We start from the raw sequence: 20,511 nt of genomic DNA on the forward strand, positions 1-20,511 counted from the left end.
GAGATGGGTTTGGGAGAGAGTTCGTGTCGTTTTGCTATTCCCTCCGTTGAAGGAGCGCAGACTAAAGAGGGTTTCTCGATAGTTTACATTACTGCATATCGTTGCTCCCCTACTGTTCACACGATCCAGACCTAACATCCGTGGTTCGAGAGGCGCCAGCAAAACTAAGCGAAAAGCTTAGGGCCCAAGACGGTCAGTGGCCCTGGGGGGTGGGGGGGGTGCATCAAATATCAGCTCAAAATAAAATCATGCGATATGCCTCTAATCGTGACAATCTAATTACGACAACAAACCGATTGCAATCTCTGCTCGTCTTAATCATGCCCGACGCGTCGCTCTCTCTCCTCTCTCTCGAACTGCATCCCTGTATGCACGTGGCACTTCTCACGCACCGTGCCTAGGGTTCCTGCTCCTCTCAATCCCACTCCATCTCGCTCGCATCTGCATCGCCGGTCTCTCTCTCTGTCGTTACCGTCCTCACGAGGACGACATGTGCGTCTACTCCTCTCTATCTATGCTGTCGTCTCACGAGGCATTCATACAATTACACGTGAATCCAGAGTTTGCGTGGGGGGGGGGGGGTGTAGATATGAGCACTGGAGAGAGACAAAGACGGCCGGGGGAGCTGTGCCGGCCACACCATCCCGTCGTCGGGTGCCCGTAGCGACCGTCGTAGGTGCTCGCCAACAGCACTTACACCCAATATTCTTTTTAGATTTGAAGTTTTCGTGACTGCAAGGATCCATACTCTTTGGTTATTTCGGTAAAGTCACGTAGGCGAAAAAAATAAGAATGGAAAAAGAAAGAGATTTAGTTATTTCTATTTTTTTATTCTTATTTTTTATTTTTTCACCTACGTGACTTTACCGAAAGAACCAAAGAGTATGGACCCAATATTCTGTTAATAAAGGCGATCCGGGAGGTTCTTTGTCTTCTTTCTGTATATCTATAGATGGTCGTACCGATCCATATACAGTATAGCGCACAACTCGGTTTGTCAAGCGTAGCCTAGAGGACGGACTGATTCTCCCTTTGTGAGGCTTCGCACACAGACACAAATATCCACCATAGAGCCGTAAACACCCATGAAGGCCGACACGGCAACACGAGGCGGTGGGTGGCCAGCACCACGCACGGCCACCTTTGTCTCCCGATTGGCGATGTTAATGCACCGCACCAGGTACTCATTTGAGGCTGAGGCGACCTGGGAGAGACTCGTGACATCGTTCAGATATTTCGTCACAGATGTTGGTCAAGAGCAGAAATCAGAACGCGGGTTGCCGGGTCCGCAACGGCGCGCGCTAACCATTGCGCCACCGCTCCCCAAACACACACACACGCGCCCACTCACACACGCGCTCACTCACACACGCGCTCACTCACACACACTCGCTCGCTCGCTGCCTTTATATGGAAACTGAAATCCGTGACACGCTACAATACCTCGAAGCGCCTGTCGGCATGAACCAGCTTGCGCTGAGCCAAAAATACACAGAGAGAGGGGGAGATACACACACACGCACGCAGATAGCGTAATAATAGATGGAGATAAATACACGCACACATACAGAGATACAGAGACGCGCAGAGATACACACACACATGCAGACACACATATAGATACAAAGACACGTACAGAGACCCACCCACACATAGACACAAAGGGAAATACGCAGTCACACACGCATAGACAGACAGAGAGACAGACACAAATAGACACACACCCAAGCAAAGTGACACACACAAATAAAGACACCCCGACACAAAGACAAAGGCAGGTACTCAGACACAGACACCGAGACAGCTACACGTACACAAAGACACACATCGACTACCACCGTCATCAATCCATCTGCGCTCCCACCGTCGCCTCCCCCGACTCCCGCCCTCCAGGCGATGCGCCCTGCGCTCCGCGTGAGCGGCATGACCTACACTCACTACCTCGCGCTCTTCCGCCGCTCATCGGGAGCGAACCCAGGGGGCCGAGGACAGGGTGACGACGACGACGGCGGCGGCGAGGCGGCTCATCCTTCGGCCGCTGCGGCGGTGACGGGCAGCGAGGAGCGACGATCGGTCAGGGGACGCGAGGAGGAGGTGGAGGTGATGGTGATGAACGGAAGGATGAAGGTTGCCTTCCCAAGCGACAAGGCGGCTGGTGGTGAATGTACCTCGCCCGCGTCGGCCGAGTCTTGTGGGTGAGTGAAGAAGCGGCGTTGTCGCTCCCAGAATGTGCTTTTGTCGGGTTGTACCGCGTGATGTTCGGCATGATGTCCGACGCTTCGCGCCACGAGCTCCACGTGAGCGTCTTTAAGGGACTGTATTGAGCAAGCAGTGTTGTATATCGCGTTGCCAGCGGCTGCTGCTGATGATGTTGTTGCCGGCTGCTGCTGATGTCTGATGTTGGTGCCGACTGGCTGCTGCTACTGCTGCTGATGTCTGATGTTAGTGCCGGCCGATGTTTTTGATAAGTGCTTAGGTCCTCGAGTAAGACCGCAGTTGCCCCGCATGAAGCTCAACACTCGTTGCATGCGAGAGGCATTTGGGATGAACAAGCTCACCAAACTGTGCACGCGCCGTCAAGTCCTCGTGCGCATGCACAGGAAGCGGGCAAGCGCAATGCGCTACGAACCCCTGGGGCCCGAGTTCGATACCCTACTCGAGGCCACCACCAACACCAGCGACAGTTATCCGAATTGGTTCCAGGCCTCCCCTAGGTCGACCCAGCCGCAAACGAGTACCTGCTACGATTGTGTGAACATTGCCATTCGGGGTACAAAAGGCGGGCGGTCGTAAGTGTTTGGCCCGCTCGCCCTTCCGTGTGCAGTGTCGGCTTTCAAGGGTGCTCGCTTACAGCACTTGCCCCAACAGTCTGTTAAAAGCTACATCGGGGGTATCTTTGTCACGCCGTCATTGACGGGCACGTAACGCGTGGCGTTTTCAGGCCCATTATGTAATTAGATTGTTGTGTACGCGTCCATACACAGCGGGCCTGTGCGACGGGACATACACACGCGGGTCCCCTGCACGCCTGGGTCACGTGGTGACTCGCATCGGCAAATGACCAAAATGAAGGCAGCAAGCAAGGGTTGGTGGATCACCGCACGGTGATGTCGCGGAATTCCCTTCCCGTGCGCGAGCGTCGATGAGGAGCCGTCACCCTGGGCTCGCCGCGAGACGACAGGACAGCCAAATGCGGGCTCCACCTGTTCGCTCTGTTCTGGGATAACGCGTTTCACCCTCGCACGCGTGGGGGTTTTTTTCTTCCTCCGGGTGCCCCGGTTTCCTCCCACGTGTGAGCACTCGGTAATTGGCCGAAAACACCGCGCGGCTGGCTGCCTTTCCCGCTGATCTGTGGAGGGAAGGTGGAGAGAGGACGCCCCTCTGAGTCGTCCACTCGCTCCATCCCTCTCCGAGAGCGAGCAAACATCGCGGCTGCGTGTTACAAGTTGACGTCATGAGTGCAGCATTGTTTCTCAAGTAGCGAGACAATATTTCGCCGTTGCGTATCCTCGTTGGCCATCATCTAGCCACTGCTGGATGAAGACTTGTTCCCTCCAGGCCGACGTGATGCCGTACGGGTCTGACGATGCCACACTCCGTCTCGCGCGCGCGCATGGCCGAATCAATACCGATCCCTAGTTTCTGGACAATGGAGATCTCGGGGGTTGTCAAGAATGTTCGTGCCGCCCCCTCAATTACAACAATTCATAATGATTGAGTGACAGTCGCCGCTGAAAGGCGCTTGCTCGCCTCTTCATCGCTAACCCTGCAACACCGAGCGCGCCGATGTGTGTGTGTGTGTACGCTAACATCTCAGCACGTTCGTCAATAACACTGTGGCCCTTAAAAGGAAACAAATATATACATGTAAATATATATATTTATACAGTGTATATTTAAGAGAAATAATAATAGGCGACGTTTTGCGCAATGGCCCTTCTTCATAGCAAATGTGCTAGGGGAAGAGGAAACATACGTGCTATGAAGAAGAGCCATTGCCCGAAACGTCGACTGTTTATGACATGTTTCCTTTTAAGGATGAAAGTGTTATTGACGAGTGTTTTGAGTGTTGTTGTTAGCGCAGCAGCAGCAGCAGGAGCAGCAGCGCCAGCTAACGCGTGTTTACTTAAAGCAGAAGTCCTCGATGCATATCTCCGTATGTAAATCATTATAGAGGAGTTATAACATTATAATCCGTCGGCATATTGGCCATCCGAACTGCGGACCGCCGTGCTGGGTATCGGTCCGGAGAGCCCAGACGAGGCCGGTGGACTACAGCTCAACATTCGTACTCTTTGGTTCTTTCGGTAAAGTCACGTAGATGAAAAATAAAAAATATAATAATAATAAAATGAAAATAACTAAATTAAATCACGTTTCGGAAGCAACACAAGCCACAGCTTGTGTTGCCTAACTAAATTAAATCACGTTTCGGAAGCAACACAAGCCACAGCTTGTGTTGCCTCCGAAACGTCGTGATTTAATTTAGTTATTTTCATTTTATTTTTTTTTATTTTTATTTTTCACCTACGTGACTTTACCGAAAGAACCAAAAAGTATGGACCCTTGCAGTCACGAAAACTTCAAATCTAGAATTTCCTCTACATTCGGTTTAATTTTGTAAAATAGAGAACGGGCTTTTAGGCTTATAATGAATTCTTCCATGTGCCATTAGAATTTGTTGCGACGTTTGATGTTTGAACGTCATGTAAAGAATCAAACAAAACACAGTGCCATGTACCATACACTTGCTTTGCATTTGAGAGGCGAAAGCCACCGACGAGGCGAGAGAGTGATGCCGCTGTTACTGCTGCAGCTGCCGCTGCTGCATTTTTAAATTAAACAATACATCCTCGGCGTGTTCTGGTTGAGATGACATCTCCACCAGCTGATCCCATCTCCCGAGAGGATGTGTGACCCCGAGTGACCCCCCCCCCCCCACTTATTCTGTCGAGCCCCCCCCCGCCACCAGCACACAAAGACAAGGATCCCCCGAATAGCCTTTAACAGACTGTAGGTGCAAGTGCTGTTAGCGAGCACCTATGAAGGCCGGCACGGCACACGAGGGGGTGGGTGGCCAGCATCCTACGCTTGTGTAGCGTGATGAGTAGAAGCGCGTGTGTGTGTGTATAATATATAAGCAAGAACTTGGAGTCCTTGATAAGGCTCCCAGGGCGTGCAGCGAAACGTCGGGACATCGTGCAAACCCGAAAACACATCTTAGAGCAATGCATCACAACCCCGAACACCCACGGAATGCCAAACGACTCCCCATATAACGTAGTCGGAAGTGCCGTGTTGTACAATGTTTGTTGCTATGTTTGATGCTTTATACACGTTCAAACATCTATAACATCTTAAATAACTGTATTACTACCTCCTTTGTCGGCCACACATTCAAACATTTTCAAGAATTGAAAATATTACGTTTGTTAGTACATATATTGTCGATTTTTGAATGTACGGTATATAAACAAAACTAATACCATGCCATAGTAATCTGGACAAGATTTCGTTGGGGTGATGTAAGCGTAACAATGCGACTGTGTGTGTGTGTGCTTGAGTGATGAGTGTGTGTGTGCGTGAGTGATGTGTGTGTGTGCCTGAGTGATGTGTGTGTGTGTGTGCGTGAGTGGTGTGTGTGTGTGAGTGATGTGTGTGTGTGCGTGAGTGAATGGTGTGTGTGTGCGTGAGTGATGTGTGTGTGTGCGTGAGTGATGTGTGTGTGTGTGCCTGAGTAATGTGTGTGTGTGCGTGAGTGGTGTGTGTGTGCGTGAGTGGTGTGTGTGTGCGTGATTGATGTGTGTGTGTACCTGAGTGATGTGTGTGTGTGTGAGTGATGTGTGTGTGTGCGTGAGTTATGTGTGTGTGTGAGTGATGAGTGTGTCTGTGCCTGAGTGATGTGTGTGTGTGGGTGATGTGTGTGTGTGAGTGATGTGTGTGAGTGATGTGTGTGTGTGAGTAATGTGTGTGTGTGCGCGTGAGTGATGAGTGTGTCTGTGCCTGAGTGATGTGTGTGTGTGGGTGATGTGTGTGTGTGAGTGATGTGTGTGAGTGATGTGTGTGTGTGAGTAATGTGTGTGTGTGCGCGTGAGTGATGAGTGTGGGGACCGGTAGCGTGGTGGTTAGCGCGCGCTGCGCCTCGAAGCCGGCGACTCGAGTTCGACTCCCGCTCACGACCAACACCATTGACGATTATCTGAATCGGTAGTGGGCCTCCCCTAGGTAGACTCGGCCTCAAATGAGTACCTGGTGTGGTGTGTAAACACCACCGGGGAGACAAAGACGGCCGGGCGTGGTGTTGGCCATCCACCCCCTCGTGTGCCGTGCCGGCCTTCATAGGTGCTCGCTAACAGCGCTTGCCCCAACAGTCTGTTAAGGCTATACGGGGGATCTTTGTCTTTATCTTGCCTTTGAGGGCACTTGGCTTCATTGTCAGCGTGGCACGTGGGGCAAGAGGAAATGGAGCGTGTCTGTGTGTCTGTTTCCCTCTGCACTTCTCTATATCTCGATAACGTGTGTGACACATCGATGCACGGCATACGTGCATACACACACAAAGGAACAACGCCATGAGCGGGCTCCATGTCTGTGTATTTGTGTACAGAGCACCGGGGGGTGGTGACGTGCGATACACGATGTAGCAACAGACGTCACCACTGTGACATTCATCCAACACGCATGTGCATTCCAGTGGATTCTCGTGTTTACCACTGGGATGTAAACATTTGACCCATTGGCGCTGTGAGCGGCCACCTACAACACAAAGAACCCCCGTACAGCCTCAACGGACTGTCGGAGCAAGTGCTGTTAGCACCTATGAAGGCCGGTACGGCACACGAGGGGGTGGGTGGCCAGCACCACGCCCGGCCGTCTTTGTCTCCCCCCGTTGCTGATGCTTACACACACTGCACCAGGTGCTTATTTAAGGTGAGTCCTCTTCGGGGATGCCAAAGGACCGGTTCAGATCATCCTCATTGGTGCTGGTGGCCGTGAGCGGGAACCGAACTCGGGTTGCCAGGTTCATAGCAGAGTGCACTCAACACTACGCTGCAGCCTAATGCATCCACAACACACGCACCTGCCTTAATCCAGCAGTGGATGGATCATGACTGCTAATGGTTATGATAAGCTCCTCAAACCGCTATGCCTGCCACGTGACCGCACCCCTGTGGAGCTCTGCTGGGCGTGACTTGTTGGGGGTTTCCCGCATTCGGAGGTCGGATGTCTGTGTCCCCCCCCCCCCATCTTTAAAGGGGGGGGGGGGTTGAGCGTCTACGTAATCGATGACAAATATAGCTGCAATTCCTCGTCGATTATTTGACTTCATCGACACATCTTCCGAGCTCTGGTGGGGACCGTGCCTAGAACCATATTAACTTGACCTCACTACCCGCTGCGGCTGCAGGCGCAGTGACCCTCTCCTGCTTGCGATAGAGGCGGGAGACGCGGAGGCCCTGAGAGGACTGCTCAGGGTGGAGAGGGACCTGGGCCGAGACCTGGAACCGAACCTCGGCAGCAAAGACCAGGGGCCGGAGGAGGCCTCAGGCTGGATGAGTCTTCACGTGGCGGCGTGGCGAGGAGAGACTCAATGCCTACGACTGCTCCTCAACGGTAACGGAACAGAAAACAAAATTATTTGTTGGCTCGTACCTCTTTTTCCACTGCACAACCGAGCCACGCTGCGGCGATGCCGAGCCAGGCTGGTGCGGCTCAAGACGCGCCGGGTTGATTTTTCCACTGCAGAAGCTGAACCGTGCCGCTGACGTCGCGCGCGATGAACGAGTCGTGTCACCGTGACCTCGCTCCCCCTGGCCCTGATCTGGCCCCGAGCCAGATTCATATATTTTGCAAGGCCAGTAAAGTAAGTCACGGTTTGGTGTACGATCACCATTGAAAGGAGCCAGCAGGGAAAATAACACTCCTATTGTTGGCTCGGCTCAGGTTGCGCTCATGTTAAAGGGTTATCACCGATTTCGTAAACAAAAGTCAACATGAACAACAATCGTAATGACCTTGGTCCTGGAAACACTCACGAAGTCTCAAGGCTCTTATTTGACCGGTCCTGCTAAATTTGGATGTTTTTTCTTTTTCATTCACGAGTGATGCGTGCGTGCGTGCGGAAGCAGAAAGCGAGAATACGAGGGGGGGGGGGTAAAGCACTCAAAATATCCGCACAGATGGATTTAAGGAAATGGATCAATTAACTCAGCTCGTGTGCAGGTGTGCTGGGTGGATCAGTATGACATCGCAGCATTTGACTGACCATGGCTGCCACTGCTGATAATTATAATGATGATGAAAGATACGCAAATTCTAACGCACGTTTTGCGTCAATCGTGAGAAATCCCATGATCCAGAGAAGTCCACGCGGCGAGGAGTGAGGAAGCCGCTGTTGTGGGCTCCCATGATCGGTTCTCCCAGCGAGCCTTGCGTTGTCCTGTGACGTCCCCAACCGCATGCCGAACGCACTCTAAACTATATAGCTCAGTGGGCTAAGGCCCACTGAGCTATATAGTTGTTGTTGTTTTTTCATAATAGACCTGGTCACAAAATGATAGCTCAACCAAGGGACTATATCATCACGTGGACATTCATAGCAATCAAGAGATAGTCTAAACGCGTGATGTGGAATCTAAAAAATGTGGAGGGAAAAAATGGAGGATCGCACCCAGCCCTACTATCTATGGAACCTTTTTTCCACCGTCAAAATAATTATAGAAAAAAATAAGAATAGGCTGTACCCTCTCTTACAATAAGTCAGGTGTTCACAAGTCAGAATTGATACAAATTGTAATGATGCATATATTTTGTTATATGCATCATTTCATATCATGTATGATGCAATACCGGTTTCAGATTGCATCATTCATTGTTTTGCTCAAAAAGCAAGTACTGTTCAAACCCAGTCGTAGATTTATTCATAGATCCAGTCAAAGATGGATTTGAGTAATTTCTGGTTTAAATTGAGATCTCTTCCCTTTATAACTCACTTATCCTCCGCCATTCCCAAGTCAAGGGTCGTATATACTGGCCCAGTAGCATGTCTTGAAAACTAGAGCCAATCAACAATTTTAAGCATCGTTTTCATTCTCAGTGACCCAGAATTAGTCAACTTGGACGACATTTATTTCGTAAGCATTTTGGCTGTAGTCCATTGTTATCAGAGCACGTCTGTTTGCATGTATTGCCACAAGAACGTGTGGTTAATGCACACTTGGCGCCCTGCAGTAGCTATCTATTTGGTGTTTGAACATCTTAACACCTTCTGTTGTATTGTTAGCAGGGTAAAACCAATTATTATTATAATAACTGGTTTTTTACCCTTTTATCTGGCAACGAAACTGACACCTTTTTTACGAGGAGTCATGTTTGCATAGACCACAATACCTGCAGTCGGAATGCAAACAAAAAACATAACTCTGATAATGTATGCACTGTCCTTGAAGTTGATTGGTCCACACCCGAGACAGCTTTCCTTAGAGCCTAGTCTCACATGGGTTGGACCAGATGACGCAAATGAGGTACCAATGGTGTAAACAATTATTATTATTTTTGCACTCGTCCCTGCTTTAATTATGATTCTTAAATATGTCCGTGCTAATTTGAATGTTGGTCACGAACACCTTGTTCTGGGCCCTCCAGTCGCCTGGGTGAAAAGCGCGCTCGGGTTTGGCCCAATCCTGGCCAGATGGCTCAACAAACTTAATCAACTAACTAGGGCAACGCCAAGGGAGGAGCGGGCTCATGCTTACCTAGCAGAGGGCGGTGCAACTCGCGTATCACTCCGCACATTCATTTCGCTGCTATCAAAGTTTCAAAGTTCATTTATTAGGTATAGCCCTGTGAGTCATTCGGCTCTTGAATCGGGTGCAACCGCAACAAACAAAAAAACATGAACAAGAAAACATCTTAAAGTGACTATGTGCAAACAGAAAATCCAAGAAAAGACAGCAAAATATTGCAGAAAAATCACCGTACACCAACCCTGTGCAAATATCCCAGTGGGATGCAAGTCAAACAACAACAACAACCACAAGACAACTTAGATTAAGGCCATCAGTCTACCTCTGTACTATCAAAACACCACCAATGCCCCCCCCCTGCAACTCGCCCGTTCTCCTCCTCTGTGGCCCCGCCCACTCCCCTTTCCCAGAGTTCCCAGGCTGGGTGGATCGCCGCACGCTCAACGAGGAGACGGGACTCTTGCTCGCCACTCGCCGAGGTCACGTGGCCTGCATGCGCCTGCTGCTGGAGGAGGGGGGCGCGAACCCGGACATCTGCGCGAACAACCGGGAGACCCCGCTCTACTCGGGTGTGTAGCGGAGGGCGGGGGTGCGAAGAGGTGGGGGGTAAGCGGGGGCAGGGTGAGGAGGGGGGTAAGGTTTGACTGCCATGCAACGAACATGACTCCCAGTGTGGCTGGGGAGGTGCTGCCCTCTACGGCGTCGATTCAGACGTCGCTTTTAAAGGGATCTCGGAAACAGTTCTGTGATGCCCGCTTCCGCGCGCGCCGTTCTCTCACGCGGGGAGGTGGTTGGAGCTGCTGTCTCAGAGTTTCTAATGGATTTATCATCTCGTCCCATGACAACGATAGATGCGCAATCCAGGGTAACATTGGGGGAGGGGACAGCACACAATCGCTGGGTTGCCGAATCAATGCCTGGGCCTCATTAGATCAGACTAAGGTGCCGCTAGGATGAAAGGACTCCGCCTGGTTATTGCTAAAGTATCTACAGTTATATAAATTATTAATAACCAGATGATAACCGAATGAAACTAAACGTCTGGCCAAAGCGGTGTCCGTAAGGCACGTGTCTCACGTTGCGTGTGCTGTGTTTTGTTGCCGCAAAGCACCGCTGATGTCCCAAATATGTCCTGTACGGTATCCACGCCCCAACCTGCGCCCCCCCCGCCACCCCCCTCCGCCTCCTCCACCGCACCGAACGAGCTAAACCGTGCCGCACACACGCGCGCGTGTCGTGTGCGCAGCGTGCGAGCGCGGGGACCTCTCGGCCGCCTCGCTGCTCCTCGAATTTGGCGCCGACCCGGCGCAGCGCTGCGCGCGCGGCTCCACTGCGCTCCACGCCGCGTCGGCACGCGGCTCCACGGAGCTCCTCGCCCTCCTCCTTCGGCTCCAGCCCCAGCCCAGGCCGGGTCCCGGGTCCCGCATGCCGCTGCTGGCCTCCGGCTGCTGCCGCGGCCTCACGGCGCTGCACTACGCGGCGCAGCGCGGCCACGTGGAGGCGGTGAGGTGTCTCATCGATGCCGGTGGGTTGGATGCAGCTGACGAAGTTGAGTCCTTTCGGTAAAGTCACGTAGAAGGGAAGTAATAAAATAATGAAAATAAAACATAATAAAATAATTCTCACGACGTTTCGGCCACAACGCAAGCAGCCGTCCTCAGGTGAAGACGTGACTTTACCGAAAGAACCAAGAAGATGAATCCCTGCAGTCACGAAAGCTTTAAATCGAAAAAGAAGTTGAGTCCGTGAAAACGGCGGCCATGTTGCTTACACCTCCGTGGGTGGCCACCAGGAGGCGACGGAACGTCAGCGGATCCGTTATTGTTTTTTCACGCGACAAATAGCGGTGACGTTTGTAATCGAGCACACGTCTTTTTTTAAATATACGAATTCTTTTTTCAGTCGCGGATTTAAACTAAGCTATGTTATTTTACCAGGTAAGGTCCACTTTGCTTTATAGCTCTTTTCAGACGCGACCCAGCCACAAATGATAGCTCAACGAAGTGGCTTTTAACGTGGAAATGTATCGCAGGCAAAATTTCGAAACGAATGTATCTAGATGTGGAGGTAAAATCCGGAAAAAATTACACACGACCATGGGGAGAACATGGAAAATCCAAATATACAGGCGTCAGGGTCGGGATCAAAACCACGACCTCCTGTAAATCAGGCGAGGTAGTTAACATCTCGCCACCTTTCCATCAGCCTTAACGAAAATCGCCGCCTGCTGATGTTCGAGGCGTTTGGTCTGGTCTGTCCTGCGCGATCCCAATCTCCCACACGCAACTGGAAAACGAACTCGATCCGAAACGGATTCGGTAGCCGACTCAATCCGGAGTCACGAGGAGTGGCTCGCCACTGGGAGTTGACAGGAGCTGGGTCCTTGTTCCCCCAGAGCGTCGCCTCCCCGTAACCTCCTCTTCAGCCTCAAGACTGGCCGCCTTCTCTCTCCCTCTCTGTTTCCTGCAAATAAATATGCCCGCTGTTTCTGTACGGTGTCTACAGATGCTATGTCGATGTCCATGTTGTATTTCGAACTAGAGGCAGTGCAGGGTTTATGCAGGAACGTTTGCGAACCTCAGTTTTGAGTTCCATTCCCGGTCACCGCCACTATCACGAGTGACGATGTCTCTGCCGCTGCTGCTATTGACGGTGTTTCTGCTGCTGATGATGCTCTTTCTGCTGCTGATGATGATGATAATATTTCCACTACTGCTCCTCCACTGCTCTTGCTTCTACTAATAATGACTGATGGTGACATTTCATCACGTTGTTTCCTCTGCTGCCACTGATACTGCTTTGACTGACGACAATGATGGTTGCTTGATGATGATGATGATGACGATGTTTCTGATACTGCCTTGTGCTGCTGCTCCTACTTCTTCCACTGCCACTGGCGACACCATACAACGATCCCCCGTATAGCCTGTAACAGAATGTTGGGGCAAGTGCTGTTAGCGAGCACCTATGAAGGCCCGCACGGCACACGAGGGGGTGGGTGGCCAGCACCATGCCGGCCGCCTTTGTGGCGACATTCACACACCGCACCGGGTACTCGTTTGAGGCTGAGTCGACCTAGGGGAGGCCCAAAACCGGTTCAAATATTCGTCCCCGGTGTTGGCCATGAGCCGGAATTAAACTCGGGTGACTGTATTTGTAGCGCAGCGCGCTAACCGCTGCACCACCACTACCACCGCCCTCCTCCTCTGCGTGGTGGCCACAGGCTCCGCCGTGAACGCGCAGGCCAGCGACGGGGGCACGCCGCTGCTCGAGGCCGTTCGCGGAGGCCACGTGGACGCTGCCCGGATGCTGCTGATCCGCGGAGAGGCCGACGCCAACATCCCCGCGGACGTCCGGGCCCCGGCACGGGAACGTGGAGTGGGCACAGCCGGCAAAGACGCAATGCAGCGCGTCTTGCCCCTGCACGAAGCGGCCGGGCAGGGCTGCGTCGAGTGAGTGGAGAGTGAAACGTGGCGCTGTTACGGTCATACTTCACGATGCCGGCCAGTAGCAGCAGTGCGTCGGAATCACAAGCGGGCTGCCCCGGTTCGTAGCGCAAGCGTGCGAACCACAGCGCCACTGGCTCTACACTCTCCAGCCGCTCCCTCGCCCGCCATCGCTGAGTCAGCTCCCTGTCACTCCGTTGCTACTGCCACGGTCGTTGTCCCCCTCACTCTCTGCCGTTGCCCATCGCTCCACCTCTGCCGAGGAGATGGAAGCGACGCAATGCTCGTGTGCCGACATCATGGACGGATCGTTACAGCGCGAGGCCGTGGTGAGAGATGGCAACTTCTTGGGCAGGTCTTCATCCAGCAGTGGATATCTCATGGCCGATAATAATGACGATGATAAACTCAAATGGTGGGAGCCTGACTGATAATGTGTTGCAACTGCTGCTGATGGTGATTGCAGAGCCGGCCCTAGACCTTTGGGGCCCTAAGCAATATTTGGTTGGAGGCCTCTTTGATGTATGATTTTTTTTCACCCACTAGCTAGCAGTGACTCTAGGGGGCCCTCTGCTGGCCACGGGGCCCTTTGCAATTGCAAGGGTCGCTTAGTGGCTGGGCCGGCTCTGGGTGATTGTGACGATGATGATGCTAACAATGATGCTGCTGCTGCTGATTCTTCTTCTTGAGTTGCTGCTGCCAATGATGGCGATGATTGTCCCCCATGTCCGGCCAGGCTGCTGGACCTGCTGCTGCCAGCCACATCGCGAGCGTGCGTGCGCCGGACCCCCTCGAGCCCCCTGCTCACCGCGGCCCTGGGGGGCCACGCGGGGGCCCTGCGCCGGCTCCTCTCCGCCGGCTACCGCCCCAACGGCGACGGCCGGGCCGGGGGGCCAGGGAACGGGGCCGGCGGAAGCAGTGGGGGTGCCACGGCTCGGAGCCCCCTGCACGCCGCCGTCTCCGCCCGGCGCGAGGACTGCGTCCGGCTGCTGCTGGCCGGTGGGGCGGACCCCAACGGAGACCCCCACGGGGACCCCGAGCCGCCCGTCGTGACGGCCGCGCGTCTCGGCGACGCCGGCGCCGTGCGGCTGTTGTTGGAGGGTGGCGCGGACTCGGGGGCCGGGGCCCGAGCGGGGGGTTGCGGGCGTGGAGGAGGTGGAGGAGGTGGAGGAGGTTCCTGCGCCTTCCCGGTGGTGGTGGCGCTGGCGAGAGGCCACCCGGCCATGCTCAAGGCACGTGCAGCGAGAAGGTCCCGCTGAAGGCGGAGAGGCTCGGCTGATCCGAACCTCCCCCCCCCCCCGCGGCTCAGCGTGGCTGGCATGGGCCCTGGTGCTAGGAATTCAGTCCCCTCCCCACAAAGAATCCATCCCCCTACCCCACCTTTCTCCACCCACCTTGTCCAGTTTCAGCCCTCTTCGTAGCCAGTCCAGTAAGGCGCCCCCTCCCCAGTATTTGTGCAACTGCACACTCAATAGTGAAGCCACTGCACCGACTCATTCCGACCACCCTCTCACATTTATCACCCGGTCGCCTCCGAGTGGCTCATGCATCGCTCCTGCCCCTGCCTGCTATTGGCGCTCGCGAACTTCCCGTCGTGTTTGCCTCTGCCCATGTCAAGGACGGATTCCACCGCTGTGTTCCGTCTCGCACACCGCGTAACGCAACGGCGCCCTCCCTCTCCTGCTCCCCCTGCCCCACCGTCGTCTCTTGCTCTAAAGTTCCAGAGCTGTCATCAGCGGTTCTCCGTTGCTCGCTTTAGAACTCCTCCATCCCCCCCATCTCTTCCCCGTGTGTCTATAGTGGCGTTTAATTCAAGACACACGTGGTTGGATCTTAAGAACTCATGGAATATTATAACAGACTCTCCCCCACAAACCCCTAACTCCCCCTCCCCTCCACTCTCTACTTATTTTAGGAATTAGCAGTGGAGGGGGTGGGGTTGGTAAGGGCATATGTTCTTGAGCTCCGGCTGAAAATCCATCCTGAGAATGATCGAACGTGGGTCGTCGTGTGCCGCGCAGATGTTCCTGGATGCCGGATGCGACGCCGCCGCTTGCTTCAGGTGCCGCCTGGAGCCGGTCGCGAACCCCCGCCGTGAAGAGGCGCGACCCCTGCAGGTGAGCCAAGTGGACGCGCTGGGGCCTCCCACCCCTCCTCCACCCCTGCCCCCCCCCCCGAACTGTCTTAATAATTGAATCCACATTTTATATTTTAGCAACAGACTTAGCGGTGGACAGCCCGTGGAGTTTCTGTCGAGTCCCAGCCTTGGGATGTCATTGAGTCTCTCTCGCAGTCAGTCTAGTCGGCCTGATAATACAGTACAGGCAGTCCCCGCTTTTACGACGTTACAATGCGTTCCTGGAAACCCCGTCGCAGTGAAATGTGTCGTCGTAAATCTGACCATCTTTTCCCGTAGGCAGTAGAAAAGGTAAGACACGTCACTTGTCGATGTGTTTTGATCCTTTTATCGGCCGCATTGAATAGGGTTTCATCGGTGAACATCCACAAAAAATACTCGAGAATAATCACAAGATCCACGCCAAAGTCGCGTCGTGGACCAGACCGACCCCATTCGAATTGCGTTCAGAGTCGTGACGGAAGACGCATCGTAATTAGAGTCTCTGCGTCGTGAGTTGATGACGCTGTCGATAGAGTTTTCGTCGCTAATTTCGTTCACAAAATCCACACTCTGGCGTTGTCCACGTGAATCCTAAATTGTCGTCGTTGTCGACGTCGTCGTCACTGTCGGTGTCTTCGCCGCCGCCGCCGCTGTCGCTGCCCCCAGTTCTGCGAGATGTTCTCTGGCGGGGGCGAGGGAGCGAGCGAGGGGGCCTCGGTCGTGGCCGCCCTGCTCGACTACGTGGGCAGCGTCCGCCTCTGCCACCACCTCCGCAAGTCGCTGAGCGATCGGGACGAGTGGGCGAGCATCGTTCAGGCTACGGGTGAGGTTCCCTGCCTGCGGTGCGGCTCGACTCGCTGCCTCTCCCAAGCCGTCACCGGCAATTCGCTTCCGGCGCCGTAGCATCCATCCAGCACAGAAATGCGGTTTTCGTCATTCGTCACCACCACCATCATCATCATTGTCGACCGTGATCTATCTACAGCTGAATGAAGGCCTCCCCAAGCCATATTGGTTGTTTAACACTGGTTATATGCTTCTGCTGATAATTATGATACGAGTGGTTGGTAATATTGATACTGCTGCTGCTGTTGTTGAAAATTATGCATCTACTTCCGCTAATTTCCCGATTAGCACGGTTGGCTACGTACAGTGCGAAAGAAGTTCGACATACATACATGATGATACAGTGCTCGTGATTGGTAGTGCTGATGGCTTCAGCTCTTGGCAATCATTATGATGACGCTTCTACTGATGGCAATTCTTCTGCTGCCAATGATGATGCTGCTGCTGATGACGACGACGATGATCACAGTCCGCTGAACTTCCTCTCGTTTCAGACAACCCGCGCACCCTCGCTCACCTGTGCCGTGTGAGCGTGCGAGCCTCCGTCGGCTCTCACCGCCTGCGACAGCTGCGCACCCTGCCCCTGCCGCAGAGGCTGCTCGACTACATCCTCCACGCTCACCCCTAATTCGTCGAGAGCGCGAGTTCCACTCCGGGACCAGGGCTTTATTTCAGCCGGTGCGTGGACTCCATTTTCAGCGATCCAGAAAATAATACTTCTGCACCAGGCACGCAACATCCAGAATCAAAATCTTTATTAAGACTGAAGGAATCCGATGAGCTATGAAGGTCTTCTTCACAGATGTCCAGTAGGTATACAGATGTCCAGTAGGACATCTGTGTATCTCCCGCTGTAGCGATATGTCCCCTACCAGTCCCATGACTACTTCGTTCTACCAGCAAACTGGAAATTATTTATTGAAGAAACTGAGTCTCTGATCTGGTCCGTGTCTCTTCATCAACCATGATCATCTTGGCGAGATGTCCCTCGCAGGGCCTGACTCATTTGTCCACCGCAACATTGTCCTCTCTCTCAAGCTGGCCTTGATTATTTAAGATCGACGGCTCAACTTGGCGCGATATTCAATCAGTGGGCATGCGACGGCGCCTTTACCAACGGGCAGTGACCAGCGTCGAGAAGTATGGCCGAAAAACTCCTTTTCCCGACACGGCACAGGGGGGAGCTTTCTTCATCCAGCAGTGGATTAATACATTTCCTGTAAATACAGGGTGCTTCAAAAACATGTTAACACTTCTGAGAATTTGCAACAATACAAGGCATGTGCTCTGGGAAACCACCTGGAGAAGATTCCAGGCGTGTCTTGACAATGATGGCAAAAAAGTGGAGACTCTTTGACTTCTTGAAGCTATTAACATCATACATGTGTTATCATCTTACAGTGTATTTATTATCCGTTCTTTTGCCATTAAAATAAGAAATTTCCTTTATAAGTGTTAACATATTTTTGAAGCACCCTGCATATTGTTATTGTTGTTACTTTAATGGTGCGTCTGTGGGAAGGTCACGATCGATCGATAATGATCAATTTTGTGATACGTGCGTGCACCGAACCGTGCTCTGCAAGGATCGATCACGTGCGGTTTATGCAAATGAGATGCAAATGAAAAATGGCGCGAAATGTTAACGTGGAAGATGGTGGAGTGAACGGAATTCTTCATGCGAGGCCTGCAGCCAATGCGAAACAATGCAAACGGGGAGGTAAAAACTACGCAAAAAATGTTTGGTTATTTTACTGACGCACAATTCCGAATTGAAAGGTATAGTTTCTCATAGCTCTGATTAGCACAGTTGGTGCAAAAGGCGTTCAACATACATACATTGATAAACAGAAAGTCCATAAGCCGCATATGTATTTCTCTTTGAAAGATATTCCACGCGAGCTTAATTGGAACACTTTACAATCAACTTTTTACCGTGTCCATATGAAGTTTTTTATTCGGGCATCTCTCCACATATCGCGGCACAATGAACTTAACAATTCACTCGCATCACCCCTTCATCCGCCTGCCACTCAACAAAAGCCGACTGCTTTCTGGGCGGTGGCGCTGCTGCTGCTGCACGCGACTGCTGCCTGCGAACCACCGCTGTGGAGGCAGCAGTGAGGGGTTGGTGGATCACCGCACACAGACACTGTGGTGGGGGGGAGGTGTGATTCATCACACATGCCCAATGTATAATAGTGCCACGTTTCTGTGGAAGAGACCTGGTGTTGGAAGTTGCAGTGACGCATTACACCGCACACGCACGCTAAAAATAAAAACATACGAGGTTTTCAGAATTAGAATCTTTATTTATACTGGATGAATCCGATGAGCTATGAAGCTCTTTTTCAGAGATGTCCAGTTGGAGTGGGACGAAAAGTCACAATAGCAAACAGTACAAAAACACGATAAAAGTGAAAAGTATCGAAAACCACCAAAAAAAAACTAAACTATTTTTTATTTTATTCTTGCTTCTTTCGGTAAAATCCCTGCAGTCACGAAAGCTTTAAATCAAATTTTATTTTTATTTTACCAGGTAAAGCCCACCGAGCGATCAGCTTGATTCTCGTAAGTGACATGGCCACAAATGATAGCTCAACGAAGTGGCTCCTCACGTGGAAATTTATAGTAGCCAAATCGAGGTCAAGCTTCTATCAGACGCAATTATGACGACTCACAATTTACTTCAAATCACGACGTAATTCCGTGCCGTAAACCCCCTATTCAGTAATAAATGGGTCGTTTATTCACCACGTGACAACTTTATTAATTGGCTGTGTCAGGTGGTGGAGGGTTTACGATGCAACGTTTTACTTACGCAGGCGAACTGACCCAAAAAACAATGACTCGTAAAAGCTATTGCGAAATCCCCACACGCGACGTACACTGTGGAGTGTTCCTGTGGTTCAGGTTGTGCGAGCCTCCATCACCGTGGAGCTGCAGAGTCGCAGCTCTGTGGGAAGAGACAGCGAGCGGTGAATTAAACGTATAAAATATACTTTCGTAGGTAAGCACGATCTCTCAGCGAGAAAACAATGCGAATAGGACCGCAGTAGAATATTGATCGGAGACTACCGCTCTTTGTCTCTTCCAATGGAGTGGCGCTTTTGCGGCCGTCTGGAACGCTCTTCCTTCCGATATTAGGAAGCCACTGGAGCTATGCACTTTTAAATAATCTAGATGGAAAACTCATTTCTTTAGAACAGTTTTTTTTTTTGTGTTTACTTTGTTATCTTTCCGCCGCACCTCCGATTAGCACGGTTGGCTACGTACGGTATGAAAGAAGTTCAATGCACATCCATACGTACATCTCTTGCTCCACAGTGGAGGAGGGATGGTCACTGAACCTGACACGGTGAACACGCCACATTACAGCTTGCGTCCGAATAGCTTGACCGGCATTACGCACGCGTCCAATGGCTCGACCCTGTTGAAGTAGTTTAATGTGATGTTTCGTGTTTTCACAGCGAGAGAGATTCCCCTGTAAACTATTTGTTTTTATTTTACCAGGTAAGGCCCACTGAGCTATATAGCTCTTTTTCAGAAGCGACCGCAAATTATATCTCAATAAAGTGGATTATCGCTTGGTCGTTTATAGCAGCCAAATACTCCACACGAACGCCGATTCTAAATGTGGAGGGGAAAACCGAAGGACCTGGAGAAAAATCCAAGAGATCACGGGGAGAACATTCAATAACTCCCAATATACAACAGGCCTCAGGGTTGGGATCGAACCCACGACCTCCTGTATACCAGGCGAGGCAGTGAACATCTCCTTGCCACCGTGACACGACCTTGATGTCGGTGTCTCGAGATGGAGACACGTAGCCACGTGAACCCGAATCGCACTTCGCCCGGTGCCCGCTTCGTTAGTGTGAAGGAAACGAACGCGATTAACGTTATACGTACTCTTTGGTTCTTTCGGTAAAGTCACGTCGGTATAAAACAAAATAAATCACGACGTCCCGATTGCAACACAAGCAATCATCATCAGGTGGGAAAACCACAGCAAGAAAACATTGTTTGCTGAAGTGTGAAAAAAAAAAGTGAAAAATGTTGTTTTTTGCTGTGGTGTTCCCACCTGATGATGATTGCTTGTGTTGCAATCGAAACGTCGTGATTTATTTAGTTTTTTCCTACGTGACTTTACCGAAAGAACCAAAGAGTATGGATTCCTGCAGTCACGAAAGCTTCAAATCTAGATTTAACGTTGCTTTAATTAATGTTATATCACTGTTAATTGAAGGAGTTTTTTTTTAAACATTACCATTTGCCAGTATTGGGCATCACACAGTCATATAATTGCTATCCGCACAGTATGTGTACGTATAATCAGATATATTTCGACAGT

At 51.7% G+C, this 20,511-nt stretch overlaps 1 protein-coding gene across 1 annotated transcript; it reads left to right on the forward strand.

The window, feature by feature from the left end:
• Positions 1 to 1,410: 1,410 nt before the first annotated feature.
• Positions 1,411 to 20,122, forward strand: LOC144943184 (uncharacterized). The gene is made up of 9 exons (XM_078870429.1): positions 1,411 to 2,195; positions 7,409 to 7,614; positions 10,157 to 10,315; positions 10,993 to 11,271; positions 12,970 to 13,198; positions 13,929 to 14,424; positions 15,214 to 15,309; positions 15,978 to 16,134; positions 16,652 to 20,122. Exons 1-9 carry the CDS (start codon positions 1,897 to 1,899, stop codon positions 16,783 to 16,785), a joined length of 2,055 nt encoding a protein of 684 aa, XP_078726555.1. The 5' UTR covers positions 1,411 to 1,896; the 3' UTR covers positions 16,786 to 20,122.
• Positions 20,123 to 20,511: the final 389 nt, after the last annotated feature.

The sequence above is a fragment of the Lampetra fluviatilis genome, chromosome 30, assembly GCF_964198595.1.
Source record: "Lampetra fluviatilis chromosome 30, kcLamFluv1.1, whole genome shotgun sequence".
Classification (NCBI taxonomy): Eukaryota; Metazoa; Chordata; class Hyperoartia; order Petromyzontiformes; family Petromyzontidae; genus Lampetra; species Lampetra fluviatilis.